General features: G+C 45.0%; 1 protein-coding gene across 2 annotated transcripts; it reads left to right on the top strand.

Moving 5' to 3' along the window:
• Nucleotides 1-630: 630 nt before the first annotated feature.
• Nucleotides 631-25,445, top strand: TIM9 (Tim10/DDP family zinc finger protein). 2 transcript variants are annotated; one of them, XM_086820553.1, is made up of 3 exons: nt 631-711; nt 786-905; nt 24,937-25,445. In XM_086820553.1, the coding sequence occupies exons 2-3, from the start codon at nt 802-804 to the stop codon at nt 25,121-25,123; spliced, it is 291 nt and encodes a 96-aa protein (XP_086676679.1). In that variant the 5' UTR covers nt 631-711; nt 786-801; the 3' UTR covers nt 25,124-25,445. The 2 variants fall into 2 exon arrangements, with proteins under 2 accessions (XP_086676679.1, XP_086676680.1); XM_086820554.1 differs by having other exon boundaries at nt 651-669.
• The last annotated feature ends 1,372 nt before the right edge of the window (nt 25,446-26,817 follow it).

The raw sequence follows: 26,817 nt of genomic DNA, 5'->3' as shown, positions 1-26,817 counted from the left end.
CTCTTTAGGACCCACCAAATATGAGGGAAGCAATAGAAAATGCTCATAACTTTGTATCTTTGTGCCCTAGGAAGCAAGTGGAAGATACTATCTTTATGCAAGGAATTTCAAGGGATATGTATGACCATCTTTCGAATATGTATTTTCATCGTGATTGTTGTATAAACCGTCACTTATATCGTTGTAAAAATTCCCACTTCTGTTAATACAAAAGTATGTTTTTTGTATAATTTTCCTATTTCAAATGAGTAGAACAAATGCAATTTTTTTAATGTTTCATACATTATTTTTAAGTCATTTAACTCATTTCAGATTTTTGATGGCATTTTTTATTTTCAATTTAATGCTTGTTGAAATCAAGTTCGTAAATTGTTATTTATTATTATGGTTTTTTTTGGACATAAAGTAAATTTATTATGGCTTTTTAACTTACCTTTAGGTAAAGTAAGGTTTGAATTACTTTGTAATAACTTTAGAGGTTTAAAATACTTTGTAGCAACCTTAGTAAAACCAAGGTTTTTTCATTAATGCCCACGTAGAGGGTATTAATTAATTAATGATATACATATATATATATATACATACATATATATATATATGTACCCACAAAAAGCTACTATATGAAGTTTTTAGGGCTGTATTCGAACAGTGCACTTGCCAGGTTCCAGTGTAAGGGGCAGACTTGAGACCGTTGTTCAAATCTTGTCTGTGGTAAGTCATTCGGTTTGCTCACTGTAACTGTCTGAATGTCTCTGATGTGCCCCATTGGGGTGTTGTTGGTGCAGGTTGGCGTGGGCGGGCATGGACGGTAGGAGGGGGATGGAGGCGGGGGACCTGGACAACTTGTCCGAGGAGGACAAGATGCGAATGACCACCATGATCGACCAGTTGCAGGTCCGTGACAGGTGCGCGTTCCTCTCCCTCATCTTTTTTTTAAACACAGTTTTGAAATCTTCAGCCTTCAAGATTGCAAACTAGAGGAAGCTCCTAAGTATTAATTACATGCTTCTGTAATAACCTAGAATGGGACAGTGACAGGGCATGTATGCTGAATTAACAAGCACAACACAGATCCAGCGGTTTTGGACATCCTGTTTTTAATAAAGAACACAAGCATATAAGAGCAGCATCCGCATCTTTATGTTATGTGAATGAAATGACAAGAGGAAGACTGACCATGCGATTGCGGGTTCGACATACCTGCAAGATGAGTGCTGGACAGCAGCGTGCAGGCTGGCAGGCAGATTGACCTGAAAAGGCGGGTAACTTGATGAAGACCGCCGCAACAATGAGCAAGGTGAGATTTCTTTTGAGTCAGACAGGGCCATGCTCACAAAGGGGAAAGGTAAGAAAGAAGGTGAAACCGATCCCGTCAAGTGGGAAAGACTACGTTGGACACCCACACGCGTAGTAGCACAACTTTAAAACCACAATTTGAAATGGACAACTTAATACAACTTGAAATTGAAATGAAATGAAATGGATAGATGGACACCAGCACTGGGGCCGGAACGGGCCGATCCCCCCCTCAATATATGATATATTTATTGGGAGTATTTAACAAATACAATGCTCCATGGGTTCCAAGAACCAGATGATGTCCATGTACATATGAATACAGTACCAAACAAATAGGCTCGAAGTAGATGCTCGAAGCAGTAGCGTAGTCCAGTCTCTACGCTCCTGTGCTTTCACTGGACTCCGCGGAGAGCACCTCACCGGTGTTCCAAGACCACGCACAAACAGGTGCTCTCGTACTAACGCCTGGCTCTCTCGATCTCAGCACCTTTGGACCGAGGTTCTCCAATAGAGCTTTTACTTGTGGATGGCAGATGGAGGACCAATACCCGAGGTATCGGTAGCTACTTGAGAGAGACACCAGATGTAACCTCTTGAAGAAGGACGACGCCGCCTATGAAAAGGAAGTGTAACCACCTGTTGTGCAGGACACAACCACCTTCTTGTGGAGGAGGAAGCGTAGGAGGAGTTGCCTTTGGATAGATTGAACAGTCCACTGGAAATGGAGAAACGGTTGCCAGTTTGTAGAGTATAGCCGCCAGCCGCCTAGATGTAGGAACACAAGGATGGCCCACGCCTGCCTACAAGAGAACGAGGCATCGCAGCCTGAAGGTATGCAGTCGCCTTCGTGTGGAAGAAAGGGGCGCCTGGCTGAGTCACCTGGCTGCAGCCTGGGTGAGTATGCTCAGCCTGAGGAGTGGCGGCCAACTGGAGAAGAGCATGCGCATCAGTTTAGGTGGTGGCGGCCGCCTTTGGATGCAAAGCACCACTTGTTGGAGATGTACACGCAGCCTGAGGGTAGAGAGAGAAGCACCTGCTTGCAAGGGGAAAAGGATGACTGACTGCTGCCTGTATTGGCCGCCTGCAGAGGATCACGTAGCCTGCTGGGAAACAGGTGCAGCCGCCTGGGAGAGTATAGAAGTGCAGAGTAAACAGCCGCCTGAAGTGCAGAGTAGACAGCCGCCTGAATTTGCTCAGCCGTTAGCAAGAGATGAAGCGCAACACAACCAAGGGTGATGGAGGCGCACCAATCGTCCCTCCAAAGGTGGTCGTGGAGCTTTTTTTATTAAGGATGGAGGAGGAGTAAACAAAACGTGCTGGCTGGCTCCCCACGCTTGCATGTGGGCGGCCAGCTCTTTGGGAGTGTGGGTTGCACCCACCCCCACACACACTTAAGTGGGGCTCCCCACCTTGGCCCCTAAGTGGGTGCCCACTTTTAAGTGAGTGTGAACAAATGATCTTATAAAATAAAGATTAAAATATGAAATATTAAAACAACATGTGCAATATACTTACCAACTGTTAACATGCACCAAAACTCGTCAGAAGACAGAGCAGACTTCACGACTCACTGGCAGGCGTCCCCGCTCAGTAAGTGACACGTCAAGCAGGCAAACACAAAAATACAAGTCATGCGAAAACAGTTTCAAGCATGCAGAACATGTGTGCATGTGCAAATAGTAACATGGACATATCTCCCGTTCATGGAACAAGTACAAAATATCTGTCGGCACAAAAATGGCACGACGTAAAACATAAAAACCTTGTCTTCCTATGGAGTGACAGTCCCATAGGTAAGACACAGTTCCAGGCACGAGCCTCCCTATGGTGTGACAGTCCCATAGGCAAGACACGGCACGAATACTGGCTCTTCCATGGCGTGACAATCCCATGGGTCGAACACAGTCCAGGTCATACACGGGTGGCACTAGTCTGGCTCCCGTCCATACGACACCATCCTGCTAACACACGGGTGGCACCAGTCTGGCTCCCGTCCATGTCAGCAAAATACTGGCCTCTTCACATGAGACACCGGCCTGGCCTCAGGTGAACGAGACAAAATCTGGAGATGGACCAAATGGTCGGCCAATTGTTGACATCCCCCCGGGCTTCTAAAGAGTTGTCCTCAACTGAAAAGCCTCAAGATATGCCTGCAACAACAACTGTGGGTAATCAACAAAATAGTCCTCATTTACCCATTTTGCATCAAGAGGCAAATAATTCTTAAACTTCACAAGGTATCTCCTGGAAAGCTTTCCTGCAGGTAGCTTTCTCTCCTTGTGAAAAACAATCTGTTCTGGCTGGAGGATCTCCTCAAGCTCTTCAATCTCTGGCGGATCTACAGGCTCGTCAGGATCTGGCCCCACATATTTTCGAAATAGACTCACATGAAATGCATTGTGAATCTTCCAGTGACTAGGTAAAGCAAGCCTGTAGGACACTTCATTGATCTTCTGAATCACCTTGAAGGGTCCATAATATCGAGGAGAAAGCTTAGGATATGATCCTTCTCGTCCTGGCCTCTTCCGAAGCTTGGCTTTCTCAAATTTCAGCAAAACCCAATCACCTTCTTTGACTTCCATATCCCTTCTATGCTTGTCAGCAGCCATTTTATGCTTATCTTGAGATCTTGCAATGGCTGTCCGTACCTGACCAAAGGCTACATCCAAGTCATGAACATATTCATCAGCTGCAAAAATCTCATCCTTTGTACGAAGGATGGGTGGCAATACCACTTTGCCATAAATAATCTCAAACGGAGCCTTTCTTGTGGAGGCATGGATTGTATTGTTGTAGGCAAACTCAACAAGTGGAAGATACTTCTCCCATGCAGTCTTTTGATCTGCCACATAACACTTCAATAAATCCAACACAGCTGAATTTGCAGCTTTACTTTGGCCATCCGTTTGGGGATGATAAGCTGATGAAAACTCAAGTTTAGTACCCATATTGTCAAATAAAGCCCTCCAAAAGAGGCTTGTAGTCCTGGGATCTCTATCCCCAACAATGGATTTAGGCATACCATTTTACCATATGATCAGCTTTAATGGTTTTCTTGACGGGCAAGAAATGAGCTTGCTTGCTAAACCTGTCCACAATGGTCCAAATAGCATCATTCCCATGCCGGGATCTAGGCAAATCCGTAATAAAATTTTGCTTATCAAATTTCACCTTTTGGCAAGTAATACATGCACGCACATAAGCCTCAATGTCTTTACGCATGCTCGGCCAAAAGAAATACCTCTGAATCATGCGTGTAGTAGGCATGATACCTCTATGACCAGCATAAGGTGGAGCGTGACATTCGTCCATAACCTTTGGACGCAAATCCTTCACCACACATAGGCAATTATCCTTCATAAGATAACCCTCGTTGATAACATAAGAGGCATGTGAATGACCAGCCATCAAATCAGTCTATATATGGCAAAAATCAACGTCCAAATGATACAATTCTCGCATAGTAGATAAGTCGCCATGAGAGGCCATTGAGACTGCAGCTACATAAGGCCTCCTGGATAGTGCATCGGCCACCACATTTTTCTTTCCTGGAGTATGCACAATCTGAAAATGAAACATGGAAAGAAAATTTGCCATTCTCATCTGCTTCTCTGAAAGCTTTGTTTGAGATAGAAAGTATCTCAAGCTTTGATGATCTGTCTTGACTACAAATTCAGCCCCAAGAAGATAATGTTTCCATATCTTTAAGGCATGAATTACAGCCAAGAGCTCTTTCTCATAGATATCCATATGAAGCTCAGCATCATGCAAACGACGACTCTCGTATGCAACTGCATGCCCTTCTTGATTTAGGACAGCTCCTATACAATCACCACAAGCATCACATTCAACTACGAATGACTTGTGCAAGTCAGGAACAATCAACACGGGTCCACATGATTGCATGCTTGAGCTGCGAGAAAGCATCTTGTTCTTTTGAAGTCCATTTGAAAGTGGTTTTCTTTTTTGTGAGATCATATAGAGGAGTGGCAATCATAGCAAAATGCCTTATGAAACGCCTGTAATACGAACATAATCCCAGAAAACTACGTACTTGATGTACGTTTTGCAATTCGGGCCAATTCCGAATGGTCTCTATTTTTGTAGGATCCATTGTAACTCCATCTTTGGATACAATATGACCCAAATAATGAATTTCTGAAAGGAAGAACTCACTTTTCTTGGCATTAATGAAAAGTTTATGCTTCCGCAACTCTTCGAACAGTGTGACCAAATGAGTTCTGTGTTCCTGCTCATTCTTGGAGAAAACCAAGATATCATCAAAGAATACTCCTGTAAATTTGCGATAGGGTCGGAATATCCTATCCATCATACGATTAAACGTAGCAGGAGCATTGGTGAGACCAAAAGGCATTACCAAAAATTCATATAGTCCGAAGGCTGTCTTGAATGCAGTTTTATGGACATCTTGTGGAACCACTCTTATTTGGTCACTGGTGATAACCACTCTTCAAATCAAGTCGGCTGAAACAAGCCGAACCATCAAGCTTATCCAAAATATCATCAATTCGATTGGGAATCTGTTCTTGATGGTAAGCTTGTTCAAAGCTCTATAGTCCACACACATGCGGAATGATCCGTCCTTCTTTTGAACAAGAAGCACAGGAGAGCAGTAAGGTGAGGAAAATATCAGGAACTGCATGTACATTAGCCTTGGTCTGCTTGTCCTCGTGCTTAGGTTTGCGGTCAGGGCACTGTTGAAACATGTGCTCTTTGCTACCACAAGAAAAGCATTTTCCATCCTTGGCATATTGCTCTCTTTGCTCCGGGGTTAAGCCGAATTTGTTCTTCCTTGGGCCCTGATCTTTAGATGTGTTATTTTCAGCTTTACCACCCTTGTAGGTCTCCCGGAAGTTCTTTTGAGGTGGCTATCCACCCTTTTGCAGATTTGGGACAGCCTTGTCTTTCCCCTTTGAACCTCCTTGATCCTGTTTAATCTTGAGCACCAATTGCTCCGTAGCAATGTTTCAGGTGCAATTCAATGCCCGAATGATATGCTGGTTGTAGTCCAGAGCGAAACTTCCTCTTTCTTTCATCCTCAGTGATTTGCATAAAGGGAGTTACTTCCAGCAACACTTTCCCAAATTCGTTAACATACTGTTGCAGGCTTTCATTATCTCTTTGCTCTAGATACTGTCCCACTTTTGAGTGAGATTTGGTGGCAAAAACTGAGCATAGAATCGGTCCTTAAATTCCTTCCAAGTGCAAATGGGATCCTTGGTGATCTTTTCAGTGGTCCACCAATGAGCAGCAGTCCCTTTCAAAAACATGCTAGCATGGCGTACTTTTGACTTTTCGGTGAAGTCCTCATCGCTAAAAGCAATGTCGAACTGTGCCACAAATGCTAACACTTTAGAAGCATCATGTTCTCCATGAAAGACATCAAACTTAACAGATTTGTCACCTGCTTTAAATTCCTTGAGCTTTCTGGCATGAGGCTCATGGTCTTCTCTTTTTCTTTTCCCCTTATCCAACGGGGCAGTCCTATTTGCATGGGCTCCATGGGCCGTCATAGAAGTTTCATGAGGCACGGTGGCATGTGCTCCACGAACTTGAAACTCAGATGCATGTGAGTTACCTGCATATGGCAATGTCTCTCCATGAGACAACTCAGAAGGCAAAATTCTTCTAGAAGCAGACCTGTCACCCTTACCATGGGATACATATCTTGCATGCATGTGACTTTTATGCTCTCCATGAGCACTAGCATACATATATCTATCAGGCTTTGTGCCTTGTGGAGAAGATGCATGTCGAGAGGTGACTGTCACCTCTTACTTTTGCATAAAAGATTTCAGCCTTTGAGATGCTGGATCTCCATGCTTCAAGCGGGGTGGATTTCTGAATTTCAGCTCTCCGTCGTCCCCCTCTTTGATATCACCTTTGCGGAGGAGGTAGGCAAGTGCCTACTCCCTTGGCTTCTTGCTCACTTCCCGTGCCATAGACTCAAAAGTTACATCTACCATTGCATTAGCCTTCCTAGCTTCAATGGCACTTTGCACATGGGGATCTTCATGCAAAAACTTTAACTCTTGCTCTTGAGCCTGCAGAAGTTTTCTCATATGTTCCATTTCAGCCCTCATTGCATGAGGTTCTTGTTCAAGCATAACTGTCTTTCTTGGAGACAGTTGACCCTTTGATTCACTATCATTAACCCTTTCAAGGGGCTTGTGCCTTCCTCGCAGGGCATCAGACCCACGAGAAGCACTAGATGGACCCCTCGAATTTGGCACTTCCAAAGGGTTGCCTTGGCTGTCCATTGTGTTTAAGTGTGCTAAAAGCGGGGTGTCCAGTACATAGGTTCGTTTCCCCACTAGGAAGAGGGAAACAACCGTGCTCTGATACCAGTGAAACTGATCCCGTCAAGTGGGAAAGACTACATTGGACACCCACGCGCGTAATAGCACAACTTTAAAACCACAATTTGAAATGGACAACTTAATACAACTTGAAATTGAAATGAAATGAAATGGATAGATGGACACCAGCACTGGGGCCGGAACGGGCCGACCCCCCCCTCAATATATGTTATATTTATTGGGAGTATTTAACAAATACAATGCTCCATGGGTTCCAAGAACCAGATGATGTCCATGTACATATGGATACAGTACCAAACAAATAGGCTCGAAGTAGATGCTCGAAGCAGTACGACCACTAGCGTGGTCCAGTCTCTACGGTCTTGTGCTTTCACTGGACTCCGCAGAGAGCGCCTCACTGGTGTTCCAAGACTACGCACAAACAGGCGCTCTCGTATTAACGCCTAGCTCTCCCGATCTCAGCACCTTTGGACCGAGGTTATCCAATAGAGCTTGGACTATCCGGCACCGAACGGGTGTTGCCGTGGAGAGAGTCCCTTATCAGCTTTATAATAAAATACTTTACTTAAATCTGAAAATTCACTTACTTGTGGATGGCAGATGGAGGACCAATACCCGAGGTATCGGTAGCTACTTGAGAGAGACACCAGATGTAACCTCTTGAAGAAGGAAGACGCCGCCTATGAAAAGGAAGTGCAACCACCTGTTGTGCAGGACACAACCACCTTCTTGTGGAGGAGGAAGCGTAGGAGGAGTTGCCTTTGGATAGATTGAACAGTCCACTGGAAATGGAGAAACAGCTGCCAGTTTGCAGAGTATAGCCGCCAGCCGCCTAGATGTAGGAACACAAGGATGGCCCACGCCTGCCTACAAGAGAACAAGGCATCGCAGCCTGAAGGTATGCAGCCGCCTTCCTGTGGAAGAAAGGGGCGCCTGGCTGAGTCACCTGGCTGCAGCCTGGGTGAGTATGCTCAGCCTGAGGAGTGGCGGCCAACTGGAGAAGAGCATGTGCAGCAGTTCAGGTGGTGGCAGCCGCCTTTGGATGCAAAGCACCACTTGTTGGAGATGTACATGCAGCCTGAGGGTAGAGAGAGAAGCACCTGCTTTCAAGGGGAAAAGGATGACTGACTGCTGCCTGTATTGGCCGCTTGCAGAGGATCACGTAGCCTGCTGGGAAACAGGTGCAGCCGCCTGGGAGAGTATAGAAGTGCAGAGTAAACAGCCGCCTGAAGTGCAGAGTAAACAGCTGCCTGAATTTGCTCAGCCGTCTTCAAGAGATGAAGCGCAGCACAACCAAGGGTGATGGAGGCGCACCGATCGTCCCTCCAAAGGTGGTCGTGGAGCTTTTTTTATTAAGGATGGAGGAGGAGTAAACAAAATGTGTTGGTTGGCTCCCCACGCTTGCATGTGGGTGGCCAGCTCTTTGGGAGTGTGGGTAGGTGACCATGCACCCACCCCCACACACTCACTTAAGTGGGGCTCCCCACCTTGGCCCCTAAGTGGGTGCCCACTTTTAAGTGAGTGTGAACAAATGACCTTATAAAACAAAGGTTAAAATATGAAATATTAAAACAACATGTGCAATATACTTACCACGTGTTCACATGCACCAAAACTCGTCAGAAGACAGAGCAGACTTCACGACTCACTGGCAGGCGTCCCCGCTCAGTAAGTGACACGTCAAGCAGGCAAACACAAAAATAGAAGTCATGCGAAAACAGTTTCAAACATGCAGAACATGTGTGCATGTGCAAATAGTAACATGGACATATCTCCCGTTCATGGAACAAGTACAAAATATCTGTCGGCACAAAAATGGCACGACGTAAAACATAAAAACCTGGTCTTCCTATGGAGTGACAGTCCCATAGGTAAGACACAGTTCCAGGCACGAGCCTCCCTGTGGTGTGACAGTCCCATAGGCAAGACACGGCACGAATACTGGCTCTTCCATGGCGTGACAATCCCATGGGTCGAACACAGTCCAGGTCATACACGGGTGGCACCAGTCTGGCTCCCGTCCATACGACACCATCCTGCTAACACACGGGTGGCACCAGTCTGGCTCCTGTCCATGTCAGCAAATGCTAGCCTCTTCACATGAGACACCGGCCTGGCCTCACGTGAACGAGACACAAAATCTGGAGATGGACCAAATGGTCGGCCAATTGGTGACAGAAGGACTATCAAGATGCAACTTTTGCAAGAAGCTCGGACACACACATAACCAATACCTCAAGAAGATGGCCAAAGAGCAAGAGAAGGTGCATGCAAACTTGGTGGCAGAAGATGAAGTCCACAAAGTAAGGGCGTCTTCACGAGTAGAATATGCAGCCATTGTGATGGATAATCTTTCTCTAAATGAGGAAGATTATGGCTGGGCTTTCTAAAAGCCATTTTGTGTTGGTTATGGGTTCTTTGCTCGAGTAGTACCCCAAAATTGATTCGTGTCGTCGGTCATACAGGTTTTGCAATCAGCGGGTGTCTCCGATGCCTATAACTGTACAATGCTACTCATAGCCATTAGATTTCATGATTATGATTTTAGATAGAGTATATTATCTTATAGGTAAGGAGTGGTTTCATAACCACGGTGTACAGACAGATTGGAAGGGTTATCTTTCGTCATGGATAGTGTCTAGGTTTGTCTACTGGGTGATTTTGATGTCCCATCCACGACACTTACAAACTCAACATAAAAGCTGGACATAAACATCCACAAATGCTGAAAATGAAGCTTGCACGTGTGACACCGCATAGAGGCCGGAATGGGCCGACCCCCCCCTTGGAGTATTTTATTACCCAAGGAGAATAATATCATGTACAAGCTTTGAGGGCCTTACTCTCCCCACGGGAGATGCCGGACTATCCATATACAAATGCCATAACGCAGCCCAACACAAGGCAACTGAGCCGGAACATAGGCTGTAGAAATGCCGAGCCAACAACATAATCCATATACCTCCGTGTGGGTACTGATTCTTCCCCAAAAACCACGGGTCTTCATGCAATAGAGCTGGTACAGCAAGTGCAACTCTCCATTCAGCCGGTACAACAAGTACAATGGTTGGTACAGTCGGTACGGTGGTTGGTACAGCAAGTACAAATGTTGGCACAACATGTACAATGACTAGTACAGCAGGTACAGTGGCTGGTACAACAAGTATAGAAGTTGGTGCAGTCGGTACAATGGGTGGTACAGCAAGTACAGAAGTTGGTACAGTCGGTACAATGGGTGGTACAGCAAGTACAAAAGCTGGTACAGTCGATACAAGGGCTGGTACAACAAGTACAATGGCTAGAAATCATAATAAATGATTAAATACCCTTGCCTTCAGTATTTCTTGGCGATGGAAGCCTCCAAAACAGTCCCCAACAGCCGGTATTCTTCATGGGCAGCCTTCAAGAGAGAGAGAAAGAGAGTAGCCATCATTAGGGAAGCCTGTAACGGTGGTAGAGGCTAGTGTGTAGCAAGAGAGCCTCCATTAATGAAGAGAGAGGGCTCCAATTTATAGATTTGGACCTCCCATGAGCTAAAATGGCAAGAGAAGGCTACAATGACAAGTGGAGAGCCACACAATAGCTGAAGTGACAAGTGTGAGGCCACTTGTCTCACTTTGATCCACTTTTTAACAAGTGTCAGGCCACTTGTCTCACTTTGATCCACTTTCTTGCCACATGTTCCAATCTAAGAGATGGGTCCTTTCATAAACTTTATCTCTAAAAATATCCCAACTGGTAGACATTCTGTCATCATAGGCACTTTGCCAACTCTTGGTATCTGCCCAATTCCAGATGTAATGACGCGAACAGAATTTCCATCGGAGTCGGGCCAAAAATAGCAACTCTCCTAAATTTTAGGAGTGTGGTCCTTTGTATTCTAGGATAATCCCCCATTCCCAAAGCTTGTACTTTCCAAATATTTAGACATCTTGGAGTCCACCAAACCCCTTTCATATTGGGAAATGTCCAGGCTGGTGACATCCTCCCTAGCTTCTTAAAAGTTGTCTGCAACTTTAAGCTTCAAGCCATATATTCAAGATATAATCATGTCCCATCAAGTGGGCGAGACGAGACCGTCTCAAAAATCTAATATAACTGAAGAATCCATGTCCCAAAGAATTGGGTGAGACTAAGTAAGTCTACATAATACCAATATCAAAATCATGTCCCAGAATAAATGGGCGAGAATTCCGTGGAAGATATGCTAGACACAGGCACAAGAGCCAATTGTGTCTCAATCACCAATATCAATGAGATAATCATATGCCAATGAAAATCACCAACCAAGTGCTAAGACACTTAAATAAGTGCCATGCACAAGAAACTAGTGCCTCGCACAGAAACATGTGCTATGCAAACAAACTGGTGCCATTCAAGAGTACAAGCCATGGTGACAGAAAAGTTGGTTCTCCATAGTTTTGGCAATCCTTTCTCCCAATCCCAACAGTTCCCATGTTCTCCCATACAATCCCAACTCAGATCCACAAGCATGGTGTGGAAACAATGAAACATTCACTCCACAATCGCAACATGAATCCACGTGTATAGTGGAGTGTTCATTGAATTGCCCTCTCACAATCCCAACATGAATCCACATGCATGGTGAGATGAACAATGAACCTCTTGGCCTTTGTATGGGGAGATAGTGATTCTAATATGGCATAAAGATAAATAAATCCAAGCTCAAAGCACACAAACATGTGTCAATCCACATGACCCTTGGCGTACACATAAGTCCCTTGCCAACCAGGTATCATGTCCACTTTACCACTTGCACTCCGTGTTGGTACTCTGACCACACACCTTGGATGAGAGGTGGGCTCAAGTAACAAGATAAAACAATCACTCGCAGGCATAAATAGCCTGGTGTTCCATAAGCATTTCTGCTGCACATAGTTTATAGGCATTTCGGCCACCAACTCACTCTACCCTCTTAAGTGCCCATGTTCCCTTCCATCTGCTCTCTATTGTTCCACCCATACAAGGTAGAAACAATCTTCAAGAGAGCATGTAGGACAAGAGAACACTACACAGGGTATGTTGTGCTTGACACTACCCTCTGAAGTGCCCATGTTTGCTTCCATCTGCTCTCTATTGTTCCACCCTCACATGGTAGAAACAATCTTCAAGAGAGCACGTAGGACAAGAGAACACTACACAGGGTATGTGAACCATGAGTTTCATAAGTCCAATGCATCCCAAATAAAGGGAGCCAAAAAGAATAATCCATAAACCTGAGGATAGATCCAAATCCCTAGAAAAGAAGTCCAGGAATCCATAGACGTGTATACCATAATTCTTGTATACCATAACTCTTACCACATACTCCGTGCTAACCACACACCTTGGAGTAGAGGTGGACTTTATTCATAAAAACATCATATCCATGAGATATCCAAAGATTTCTTCTCTATAAACTCGGACAGATTCGTCCATAGAAATTTCTTGTGAAACCCAATATATATATATAAATCTCGTCCAAGAAAGAAATCTTCATAGATATAATCCATGCCAATAAAGGGAGCCATAAACAATGTTTCCCTCAAACCATCTCAAGGCAAACAACACCACCTTTCTTCTTGCATGGCTATGCAAGGGTTAGTGAACATCAAAAATACTTCATAGTAAATAGCAAAATCACCAACTTTGCAAACTCAAAGTATACTTAGCTTTTTCTTTGCCAGGTAGTTCATGAAGCCAAAAGAAATATCTCGTCACCATATCCTTAAGATATCTTGAGATATATCTCCATATAGCTTACCTGTAAGCTTGATAATATAATCCACAATATCCATATGGAAAGAGTGCTAAACGTGTGCACATAAAGCCAACTCCATACTTCCAAGATAAATTTTGTGAATTCATAAATCCTTAGATCAACAAGCTATCTACTGCTCATGCTCATGCTTCATAGGCTCTGAAGTGGCTGGCCATGCTTAATAGCAATGATGGTAAGTGTGGTCCCCACTTGTGATCTTTTCTCTTCCTTATTGATAGAAGGAAGCCTCCGCTATGCTCTGATACCAATGTAACTCGCGGCGGTGAGTGCCCGGGGGACTAGGGCCTTTGACACACTTGTTGATACCATCAACGTATATTAAAACACTTAAATATAAAAGCTGGACAAAAACATCCACAAATGTTGAAAATGAAGCTTGCACGTGTGACACCGCATAGAGGCCGGAATGGGCCGACCCCCCGCCCCCCCCCCCCCCCCCCCCCCCCCCCCCCCCCCCCCCCCCTTGGAGTATTTTATTACCCAAGGAGAATAATATCATGTACAAGCTTTGAGGGCCTTACTCTTCCCACGGGAGATGCCGGATTATCCATATACAAATGCCATAACATAGCCCAACACAAGGCAACTGAGCAACATAGGCTGTAGAAATGTCGAGCCAACAACATAATCCATATACCTCCGTGTGGGTACTGATTCTTCCCCCAAAACCACGGGTCTTCATGCAATAGAGCTGTTACAGCAAGTACAACTCTCCATTCAGTCGATACAACAGGTACAATGGCTGGTACAGTCGGTACAATGGCTGGTATAGCAGGTACGGTGGTTGGTACAGTCGGTACGATGGCTGGTACAGCAGGCACAACAAGTACAAATGTTGGTACAGCATGTACAGTGACTAGTACAGCAAGTATAGTGGCTGGTACAGCAATTACAGAAGCTGGTACAGCCGATACAATGGGTGGTACAGCAAGTACAAAAGCTGGTACAGTCGGTACAAGGACCGGTACAACAAGTACAATGGCTAGAAATCATAATAAATGATTAAATACCCTTGCCTTCAGTATTTCTTGGCGATGGAAGCCTCCAAAACAGTCCCCAACAGTCGGTATTCTTCATGGGGCTAGTGTGTAGCAAGAGAGCCTCCATTAATGAAGAGAGAGGGCTCCAATTTATAGATTTGGGCCTCCCATGAGCTAAAATGGCAAGAGAAGGCTACAATGACAAGTGGAGAGCCACACAAGAGCTGAAGTGACAAGTGTGAGGCCACTTGTCTCACTTTGATCCACTTTCTTGCCACATGTCCCAATCTAAGAGATGGGTCCTTCCATAAACTTTCTCTCTAAAAATATCCCAACTGGTAGACATTCTGTCATAGGCACTTTGCCAACTCTTGGTATCTGCTCAATTCCAGATGTAATGACGCGAATATAATTTCCATCGGAGTCGGGCCAAAAATAGCAACTCTCCTAAATTTTAGTAGTGTGGTCCTTTGTATTCTAGGATAACTCCCCATTCCCAAAGCTTGTACTTTCCAAATATTTAGACATCCTGGAGTCCACCAGACCCCTTTCATATTGGGAAATGTCCAGGCTAGTGACAACATCTCTCTCTCCCACTCTCTCTCTATGCATCATGACAAATTTCCACCCCCATACCTTCAGGCTGTCACCTGAGTATTAAAGATCCCACAAATGGTATCAAAGCCGGGCTCTTTGCGTTGCGCGCGTCCATCTATCCTTCGTGCTTCCTGAGCTACTGCTGCTCCTCATGACGACTACCACAGTCTCTGCGTCATCGTCAACAGCTACAACGAAGACAATTTCCACAGGTCCTTCATTCATGGCGTTGATAGAGAAGACCTCCCCGCTTCAGTGAACTGTTGGTTGGCGTGCGTGCTTTTTACCTTTCCTTTTTGCTCCGTGTTGTGACTAGCTGCAAGCACTGGCTTACCCATCATCTCCTTGCCTGCTGTTGACTGCACACAGCTCCAATGCTTGTTGGCCTGGCTACAAACATTGATATTGCTGCTGCTGCGAGCTCTTGAGCATTGGTGCTGCCTTCTTCAAACTGCTCTCTGCCACCCTACTATTAGCTTGCTCTTAGAGCCTAGCGTCAACCTGCACCTACAGAGCCGCTTGTCATCAGCATCTACATCTAGTGTCTAATGTTGGTGAGTTGGCTATCAACCCTGCCAACCCTAATAATAATGGCCGACTAAGTGTGCTCGCACAATAACCCAATAACTCTGTCCACGCTTGGCTGCTCATTGGGCGCCTGGAGAATAATACAACGAATTGGCACAATAGCCTTACAAACACATGAATCCGGTCGTGTACTTGACCTCTGAGGTGGCCAATGGGTAGAAGCGTGTCCACGTCACCCTGGGGAGAGTGCATGTGACAAGAGCTTTGGGCAGGTTGGGAAGTGGGAGCAAGTTGGGCTCTGGGTAGCAAGCAGCAGGTGCTTCAATTGAACAGACAATAAGATTTGGCTGGCTAGCCATGGGCGCCCTTATACGAAAGGATTGTCATGTGCACAGTGGGTATCTACCGTGTGCTACACGCATGCAAGACTAGTTTCGAGGCTTGGGGCAGCTTGGAACTAGGCAGGCTGATTGACGAGCTGAGTTAGGGATATACTAACGGCGGGCACCCAAGTATGGACGGGCGGGCAGCCAAGTGTGGACACCCAATGACCGGCCAAGAGCCTATAAAAGGGTGGCCAAGGTTAGTTATTGTAATATAGGGAGTCTCGCGAGTTTGTGAGAGCTCTATGGTCTTGGAGCCTGGATCTAGTGCAGACGTGCACCTGCTTTATGCAGCCGAGGCCGGCAGCAATCTCGAGGCCCGCGAGGGCAGCTTCGTGGCGGTATGGGACGTCGCGAGGAGGAGATTGGTCGGTACGTCATCCTAGTTAGCTCAGCTCGTGGCTCGGTGGGGACAGCCAAGACTGTGGGCTTGCCCACGGCTGTCATGGTTGGGAGGTGAGTCAGGCCTGCACCCCCTTGCTTGTTTGTTGTTCGTTTGTTTGCAGGATTCGAGTTTCGAACCAAGATCGATCACGAGGGGATCCGTGGGGATTTGACAGTGGTATCAGAGCATACCTCGTGAACGAGCAAGTCGGTAGGTAGAGAAGAAGAGGTCGAAGAACGGTATGTGTTAAAAAAAAACTTGCTGTTTTTTCTGTGCATATTGCAGTTTTCAATTTTGTATGTGTTTTTTCTTCATCAAAGAACCCCATGTTGATGGGAGATGGTAGGTTGAGTAAGGGTTGATTGCTTTTGCAAAGAAGAGAAGTTTTGGTTGTGCAGTCGCATAACCTGCAGGGAGAGAAAACTGAAAAAAAAGAGAGAGAAAAAGCACGTTGTTTTCGTTGTTTTTTGGCGCATGAGAGAGAGAGAGAGCGAGAGTGGTTGTGAGACGGTGGCACTGGCGGCTGGCGGAGGCACTGGCGGGCTGGTGGATTAGTGCGTTGGCAAGTCGCAGGCGTTGGCTACCGACGGCTGAAGGCGCCTTAAGCTAGGCGGCCAAGCAACCAGGCTAGGCTTGCCAAGCCATGTAGGCGCCCAGGCTAGGCACGGTGGGTTGGTGCCCAGGCCAGGCCGGCGCACAGGCCAGGCGGACAGCGCCCAGGCCTACGCAGGCGCCCAGCCATGCCTTGTAGGCGACCAGCGCAGGTTTCCAGCAGCCGACGTGGTTCCAGCAGTCGACGGGCAGGCGTGCGGTTTCCAGCAGCGACGGCCAGCACTTCACGTCAGCAGCAAGCGCCGGCTAATCCAGGAGGTTGAGAAAAAAAAAACACGTAAGGAAAGCATCGTTTTTAGTGCTTTCATTTTTGTTTTTTTTTTAGGGGAGTTAAATTTTTTTTTTTACAAAAGGTTTAAAAGTCCTCCCCTCTCTAAGGTTTCCAAGGTTTTTATTTTTATTTTTTTTAAAGACAAGAGAATATATATATCCATATATATATATATATATATATATATATATATATATATATATATATATATATATTCACGAAAAAAAAAAACACAAAAGCTAAAGCAAAAGCTAAGCCTAGCTTTTCGAGTTTTTTTTGGCTTTTGGGAAACCTTTATAAACCCCTCTAGTGGGCTTCTTGCCACACATCTCTCGAGTTCTCAAGTTCTCAAGTTTTCAAGCTCTCAAGCTCTCAAGTTCGCTCGCACTTTCATTGTGCAAAGATCAAATTTTCTCTCCACGTACCCTCTTCACGATGTCGACCCAAGAATCAGAGTTGGAGCCCCTCGTGGAACGCGAAGGCTTGCCGGCTACGGAAGGCACTGATGCCGATCTTTTTGACGAGTTTGTGTCAAAATCAGACTTCCAAGAGTTCAAAGTAGCTCTCGAAGCTTCTTCGATGGAACGTCAGGCACAAATCGCAGCCCAGATGCAGGCTTTGCAGAACTCCATCGCTCTCTTGACCACTACCCTCTCTACTTTCTCGGGAATGGATACCTTGGCTTCAGCTTTAGGTCCCAATATTACTCCGGAACCGTTCGGGGGCGAGCAAAAGCAGCGAACCAAGGAGATCGTGGACACGTGGCTACACAAGTGGCAAGTTCACTTTCAGTTTCATCCATATGATGATGGAAAGAAGATACAGTTAGCAGCAGGTTTCCTGTCCGGCAAAGCTTTGCTTTGGTGGAAGGAACTGAACCCAAAGCCAGCGACTTGGGCACAATTTGAAGACATTTTCAAGAAAAAATTCCTCAAGAAAGAGGATGATTATGATGTTGTTGTCCGGTTTTCAGCTTTGACCATGATCTCGCAGCATCTCACTTATGAGGTCTACCTCCAAAAGTTTCGTGACTTGCAGATGAAGGCTACAAAGATGGATCCCACTACTCTTTTGGGGTTTTTCGTAGCTGGTTTACCCGACTCGTACCGATTACAGGTTAAAAATAACAAATGTAAAACTTTGGACGAGGCCATTCATTCAGCTCGTATCTATGATGATACGATGGTCTCTTCCAAATCGAAACCCGTTACCGAGCAGGGGAACAAGCATAAAAGAAAGTTCTCCGCACCTATGGCTAACACGACTGAAGGCAAGTCTTCGGACCAACCTTCGAAAAGTTCAAGTTCGACACCAGCGAAGAAGAAACGACTTCTTAGGGCTTTGAAGCTCAAGAAGGAAGGACGACGTTTTATCTGCGAAGAAAAAGGACACATGCGTAACGAGTGCCCAAAGAAAAAGGGTACCAAGTCAAACACAGGACCCAAGCCAAAGGTAGCTAACCAGTTGTCTTTGACAGGTACGTCAATTACAGTACTTTCTCGCCCTAGTACTTGTTCTGATTGTCTGTTCAATTCTAAAGTATTTGGCATGCATGATCTTCTCCGAGTTTATGGAGAAGTGAATGGCCATAAAATTCACATTCTTTTAGACCCTTGCAGTTCGCATAACTTTGTTAACTACAAACTTGTGCAGAAATTGAGTCTTGATACGACACTCAGCGACCATACCTATGAGGTACGTTTACCTGCGGGCAGACAAGTTTGGGATCGCAAGGTGGAGATGCTTCCAATCCAGATTCAGGACTACAAAGATACTCTGGAATGCTATGTTATGCATCTGGAAAATGTAGACTTGTTATTAGGGATTGAGTGGTTTAAGACTCTTGACGTCCAGATAGATTGGTCTAGTCATATTTTTTCTTTTCAGCATAGGGACACCAAGTATAGTATTTTAGGTGATTGTATTCATCCCTCTCAGGGACCTCTTGTAAATACTATTGATTTTGGAAATATAATGGATTCTTCTTTGTATACCGCTTTCCATTGTGTATTGATTTCACTTTCTTCTTTTCTCATCCCTTCCATGGATGTGAATGAATTAAGTGTGTTTGAAAGCAAAGAATTACAGAAGATACTTGATTCGTTTCAAGATGTATTTCCTAAAGAATTGCCATCGGGTTTACCACCTGAACGGGCAGTAGATCATCGTATTGACTTGATCCCTGGTGCTCATCCTATCAGTATTCCACCTTACAGGATGAGCCAAGCTGAGGAAGATGAGTTGGCTAAACAACTCGAAGATTATTTGAGGATGGGCCAGATCCGTCCAAGTAAATCACCTTGGGGTGCACGTGTGTTGCTTAGGAGAAAGAAGGACAATACTTGGAGAATGTGTATAGATTACAAAAGATTGAACAAGGTGACTATTAAGAACCGTTATCCTCTCCCTAGATCAGATGACCTAATTGACCGGTTAGCAGGATCGAAATATTTCACGAAGGTAGATTTATGTACTGGCTATCACCAGATAGGTATTCATGAAAGGCATGTCGAAAGAACCGCCTTTCGGACTAGGTATGGCCATTACGAGTTTCTCGTATTACCTTTTGGATTAACCAATGCTCCAGCCACTTTCCAGCAAATGATGAACGATCTTTTTCGTGAACATTTGGGAAAATTTGTGGTGGTGTTTCTGGATGATATTTTGATATATAGCCGTACTCTTGAGGATCATGTCAGACACCTCACGATTGTCTTAGCTATTTTAAGACAGAATCGACTATATGCTAAATTGAGTAAATGTGAGTTCTTTATTACCGACATCATTTACTTGGGACACAAGATCACTAGAGATGGATTGAGCATTGACTATGACCGAGTTCAGAAGGTTTTGGATTGGCCTATACCACGAACAGTGAAACAACTTCGTTCTTTTCTCGGTTTTGTTGTCTTTCTTCGGAAATCTGTACGGGAGTACTCTCAGCTCACACTACCGATGACTGACTTATTGAAAGGTCGTGGACGTAAGTCCAATCAGCCTCTCACTTGGAATAACGATTTGGATATGGCCTTCAGACTTTTGAAAGATAAAGTCAAGGAATCACCTATCTTAGCATTGCCTGATCCTAGTCGGCCTTATGTTCTTGAAACTGATGCCAGTGACTATGCTATCGGGGCTGCTTTATTTCAAGATGGTAGACCAGTTGCTTTTGAAAGTAAAAAGCTAGACGACACTCAATCTCGTTGGCCAACCCTTGAGAAGGAGCTTTATGCTGTGATTCATGCTCTCAAGGTTTGGAGACATTATTTATATGGCTCCAAGTTTGTGGTCATCAGTCAATCAAGTATGTGTGTGATGCGGATGATTTGAGAGGCAGGAAAGCTCGTTGGGCAGAGTTAATGCAAGATTTTGATTTTGAGATCCATTATCGAAAAGGGTCCATGAATAGTATTGCAGATGTGCTTAGTCGGATTAGAGAGGTGAATTCTTTGTTGTTCACCGAGATTTCTACTGACTTATTTCAGTCATTGAGAGGGCTTTGCAGGACTGATAGTTATTTTGGTCCATTTTGGCAGAAGATCCAGGACGGGAGCTCATTGATTGACCAAGACTCGATGACTGAGCAGTCTACCATTCAGGCTGCAGGAGGCCAGTGGATGATTCGGAATGGTTTGCTATTCCGTAATGACAAAATTTGTGTACCACAGATCCCAGACATTAGGTCCAAGATTCTGAGGGAGTGTCATGACGCTCCTTCTGCTGGACACCCTGGGGTACACAGGACACTATCATTAGTGAAACACACTTTTTATTGGCCGAAGATGAAAGGGTATGTAGAAGATTATGTTCTCAAGTGTCAGATTTGTGAGGCAAATAAAGCTGAACGCTTTAGACAGGCTGGGTTGTTGCATCCTTTGCAAATCCCAGGTAATAAATGGGAAAGTATTTCCATGGATTTTATTACCGGATTGCCAAGAACACATCAAGGCCACGATTCTATTTGGGTTGTGGTAGATCGCTTGACAAAAATGGCTAGATTTTTACCGACCCGGAAGACTATCACAGCTACGCAATTAGCTCGGCAGTTTATCGAGCAATTGTTTAGACTGTACGGGATACCGCAGGACATAGTCAGTGATAGGGACTCTAAGTTTACGAGTGATTTTTGGAAACTTGTTTTCTAGAAGTTGGAAACAACTTTGAATTTGAGTTCCTCTGATCATCCTCAATCTGATGGCCAGACTGAAAGAGTGAATCAGATTTTGGAGGATATGCTTCGAGCATATGTATTCAAAAGACAAAGTTCATGGGAGGATTATCTTCCTATGTTAGAATTTACATATAACAGTACTAAGCATACGAGTACAGGGTTTAGTCCTTTCATGCTTATGTACGGTTTTCAACCTAGATCACCTGTTACAGTAGGATTCTCAGGACTTTAGCATGATGTAGCACGTAATTATAAGGCTTATTGTGTCGGGACCTTTTATCATAAGGTTTTAGTGCTGATTCTGTTAGAAGTCATCTCCTGTCTAGTTTTATACACCAGGGCCTTTGTTGTGGGTGTGCCCGCCCTTATCAGGTGTTTTATCATTTTTCCTCACTCCCCGCATTTTCCCCCTATTTTTTTCCATTTTTCTGTGGCTTGGGAGGCAGCCCATGTGCTGGCCGACTGCTGAACTGGTCCACGACTGCATCTGGGAGGTGGCCGATTGCTGTTGATCTGGCCGACTGGAGATGTGTCTGGTCGTGGAGTTCTCAGGGCCAGTCGCCTGCTGTAGGCAACCGACTGCACATGTGGGGGCATATAAATAGGCCCCAGCCCCCATACTACACTTGTATCATACTGGGATCTTCTTGTGTATATAGAGCAGAGTTACACGCCTACATCTCTCTCTCTCTTGTGCTGTTTTTCTGCCTGTGTTTTTGCTCGTGTTCCCAGATTTGGTCATCATCTCCGCTGCGTATTCTGACATGGTATCAGAGCCCTAGGCTCTAGATAGGTCTTGGGATTTGTGTGAGCAAGAGGGGGACTGTTTTGTGGCTGATTGGTGGACTGTTTTGGACTGTTCGGGAAGAGGAGAAGCAAGAGGAAGGCGGGTTGATTTGCTGGACAGCCACTTGCAGGTTTTAGTTCTTCTTTGTTCCCACCCACCCACCCTTTTCAGAGTACATCCTCGCTATGGCAGATTTGTTTGAGATGGCTGAGAGACATGTGAAGATTCCGACACTCCCCACGTTCCCGGTGGACCGTCAGTTGGACGGGAGCAACTACGGCATATGGAAGGTTATGATGGAATCTGTTCTGGAGTCTTACGACCTCGCAGATTTCGTCATTGTTGGTGTTCCACGGCCGGAAGTTGAGGAAGGGGAGTTACCGTCGACCCGAAAGGACCGGGAGGCTCAGACACAGATGTGGGATCGTGTCAACGCCAGGGTCCGTTCGTTTATCTTTCTCAATTGCACACCACAAGTAATCAATCATGTAAAGCATATGACGCTGGCCAGAGGTATATGGCAGCATTTGGCCTCACTTTACAACAGGGTATCGCCCATGAAGAGGATTTCCTTGGAAGTACAGATGCGGGTTATGAGCCCTGCAAAGTCGTCGACGATGCGGGAGCATATTAACAAGCTGCAGGCTCTTCAGCAGGAAGTTCTTCAAGCTGGGAAGGAGATATCGTCAGAGACATGGCCATCACGTTGCTGTCACATTTGCCCTCTTCGTACTCAGCATTTTACTCGTCGTTGATTACCAGTGGCAGGCTCAGCACCATGACGTGGGAGGAGCTTGTGCCCATGGTCCTGGACCAGGAGGAACGATTCACGAACCCTCCTCAGGGTGGAGCTTCGGAGGCCTTTACTGGCCAACGGTCGAAAGGCCGTAACTCGGGCAAAGGGAAGGCTTCATCGGAGAAGTCTTTTGAGAAGAAGTCCGACGTTGACCGCGAGAAACTGAAGGCAGAGAGGACCTGTAATGATTTTGGCGAGAAAGGCCAATATTGGAGGCAGTGTCCCAAGCGGAAGACCGAGAAGGGTGAAGATTCCTCAGTAGCAATCATGAAGACTCCGGCTTTTGTGCACCTGGAGGTGATGGACACTGATGTTTCATTTTCTTCAGGCAGGGAGGAGATTGGAGGACTCTCCGCAACGGATACTTGGGAATGGATTCTCGATAGTGGTGCTTCCAGGCACATGACTCCTTCCCGTTCCGGTTTACAGGATCTCTGCAGGCTTTCTGGTCATATTCTTACTGGTGATACGTCCACTATCCCAGTTCACAGTGAGGGCAGGATGGTTACACAGCCAGGAGCTGAGAGGGGGTGTTAGAAGTCATCTCCTGCCTAGTTTTATACACCAGGGCCTTTGTTGTAGGTGTGCCCGCCCTTATCAGGCGTTTTATCATTTTTCCTCACTCCCCGCATTTTTCCCCTATTTTTTCCCATTTTTCTGTGGCTTGGGAGGCAGCCCATGTGCTGGCCGACTGCTGAACTGGTCCACGACTGCATCTGGGAGGTGGCCGATTGCTGTTGATCTGGCCGACTGGAGATGTGTCTGGTCGTGGAGTTCTCAGGGCCAGTCGGCCTGCTGTAGGCAGCCGACTGCACATGTGGGGGCATATAAATAGGCCCCCAGCCCCCATACTACACTTGTATCATACCGGGATCTTCTTGTGTATATAGAGCAGAGTTACACGCCTACATCTCTCTCTCTCTTGTGCTGTTTTTCTGCCTGCGTTTTTGCTCTTGTGTTCCCAGATCTGGTCATCATCTCCGCTGCGTATTCTGACAGATTCGCCACTCGACCAGCCCATGGCTCAGCAAGAAGTCCTATTTAAGAGCGACCCAATCCCTTCCCTCATCATTTTCAGGTTCCATGCCTTAATAACAGTTCATAGGCGGTTGGAAGGGCAGAAAGATTGACCTGCAACCTGTTTGCATCTGGAATGCAGGGTCTACTGCAACTTGGGCTGAGATCAGCAGTGTAGATCACCTTTTGTACTTCGAAACATTTAATTGTAAATTCATTAGTTGCATAAATACAAGCTTAGAGTAGGGTTACTTGTGAATGATTGTGTGTTTACAAGTATTCCATTGTGCATCTTTCTCTCCACACTTCCATTGCATAAGTAGTCTTACAGCGGGGATGCTATTCTACATACAAAACAGAGACAGCAACATTGGCCATAGCTTTGTATTGTGTGAACCACATGATGTGGCCGCCATGTTTAGCCAACATGAGCCAGCACCATACCAATGCACACACAAGTACATAGAAAAACCACACAAGTACATAGAAGCTTGCAATTGGCAACTCAATAGGCCTGACAGGTTTGGACCACTCTTCAGCACAGAAGAGATAATCAAGCTTTCATATTAGTAATACGTTTGGGAGTTCCTAGTCCTCAAGTTTCCTCATGACGAGCTAGACTAGACCTCATGCTGGAGAAAATTGCACCAAGGAGGGATTGAGTGTGATACGGGTCATTTAAGGAAACTTTTGATTTAAGTGTTATGCATCTCTTTGCTCAATTAACGGGAATCACTGGTGGCCTTTTTGAGAGAGAGAGAGAGAGAGAGAGAGAGAGAGAGAGGTATACATGCATTGGTGGTGTACCTCCAATCTCGTCTAGAACAATCTCTTTAAACACCGTGTACTACTATCTAACATATTATGATTGTTGTTGCATTCTATGTATCCTTTTGTTGTTAGATTCAAAGACAGTTGGGGTGTCTGTCCCTATAACATCGGTATCATTACAACTTATCTAAAAGCAGGTTTTATTGTTGTTTGCAGCTTGAGGATGTACAATTCATTGGTAGAAAGGTGCTTTGGCCATTGCATTGATAACTTCCGCAGGAAGACCTTAGATAAGCAAGAGGAGACGTGTGTACGTCATTGTGCTGAAAAGTATTTAAAGCATTCCATGAGAGTTAGCTTGCGATTCACTGAGCTCAATCAAGGAAGCATGACTCCTGATTGATACTGCTGGTGGTGGGTTCCACTTGTCACAGTGCATTGTTTTTGAACAGCTGGGGCAGGCTTTATCTGTCCATAAGAGTCAAAATTGCAAAACATGTTAAAGACCGAGTGCAACAGCACATTTTTTTGAAAGAGTTCAATTTAACAAAGGCAAATCTGTAAGAGAATCTCACATTTTAGTGGCTTGCTCAGACAAGAAGTGATTTTCTAAATTGGGGTTTTTCCATGGGCTATGAGGCTGGTTGAGAACCAGGGCCTTGCAGGCTTTTATGCATCCTCATAATCATACAAGCTTTTAATTAATGTTATGGAGGAAGGATTATTGAATAAGCGAAGCAGGAAACTGCAGGCTTTCGTATTAAGCGTGGTTATTTTCAATGGCGATCTTGCTAATCCTGCTCTTCCTTGAAATTAGCTAGATGCTTGTGTCCTGTGCCACAAGAGTGAAACTTTTCTGGAATGTAGGAACATTTGATTTGTTTTGTTTTTGGACTATCATCAGGAGGGTCTTGTTTCTTATTACAAATGTATAGTAATACGCTGTAAGCTAGTTGTGTTTTCTTCATATCTTTCCTCCTTTTTTTCAATTGCCATGTCGACTTTCTAGAGGCGGGTCACAAACTGTCCTTGGTTTTTCCATCCTCAGTGTCACGTTCTACTCCTTGGTGTAGCTGTGGCTTTTTCCATGTGGGTTGTACGCCTGTGTCTGCGTGTTTCTTTAGCCTCATGGTCAATGGAAGCCTCCGGACGGCTTTGTTGTATTCCTAGCTCTGTGTCCAGTTTCATTGGTCCGAGTTTTGTTTCTTCTAGAGCTGGTTTATATCATCCTTTTTGTATTTGTGAAGAACCTTGAGATTAAGCTCTAGTGTGCCTAGCCTTTGCTTGTTGTATGATGTACTTGATTTTAGGGGATATGTTGAAATAAAGAAATAAAATGAACAAGCAAGTACCAAAGATGCATCTGGAAGTGTCTTGTATTTGAACATAAAGTTGTGTTCTGCATCATCTTTATATGATGGCTTGTGGTGTACGCCCAGCATCATGCTTGGGTGCCTCAATCCTTGGCCTATGGTTCTTTATTCTAGGATTGCTAGCTTGTGAAGAGAGGTGTGTCCAATTTCAAAATGAGACCAACTGCGGCTTGATGTTAAGGTGAGATGAAAAGGATTTTATGTGGTGAACACAGCGACAATGTGCATGGTTGTGCCTCCCATCGTGCAGATATCGGCAGACAACATTGCACCCCTTTGATGATTGCCTTACCTCTCGTGCACTTCCTTTGCAGAGATCTACAACACATGCTGTTTTGCAGGGGTAGGGCAAGCTCCACCCAAAATGCCTCTTGCATATTGTATGATCAGTTGAGGTGCAACATATTTGCGAAGGATATGAACTTGAGTCCATCTTTGCCATCATGTTTACATGGCAAAGGACATGATCTCTGATCCATCTTTTCCACCGTGTGCACTCCAATCACATTGTAAGCATAATCTTTTTTATGCATTTTTTGTACGTGTTGTTTTTTACAAAATGGTCTACTACTAGAGAATACATTTTCTAGTTTATTTAATGACTGTCATGTTTTTAGATGTATATATATCATCAAGTATTGAGTGGCAGTATATGGAGTCATTGACTGGTACTTTTGAAGAAAAACCCTTTGACATAGTTTCACTTGCTCGACCTATCGTAAGG

Source organism: Cibotium barometz, chromosome 26, assembly GCF_041138505.1.
Source record: "Cibotium barometz isolate CiBa-2024 chromosome 26, ASM4113850v1, whole genome shotgun sequence".
Lineage (NCBI taxonomy): Eukaryota > Viridiplantae > Streptophyta > Polypodiopsida > Cyatheales > Cibotiaceae > Cibotium > Cibotium barometz.
Note: the sequence above shows the minus strand (reverse complement) of the source record. Positions and strands in the feature narration are given on the sequence as shown.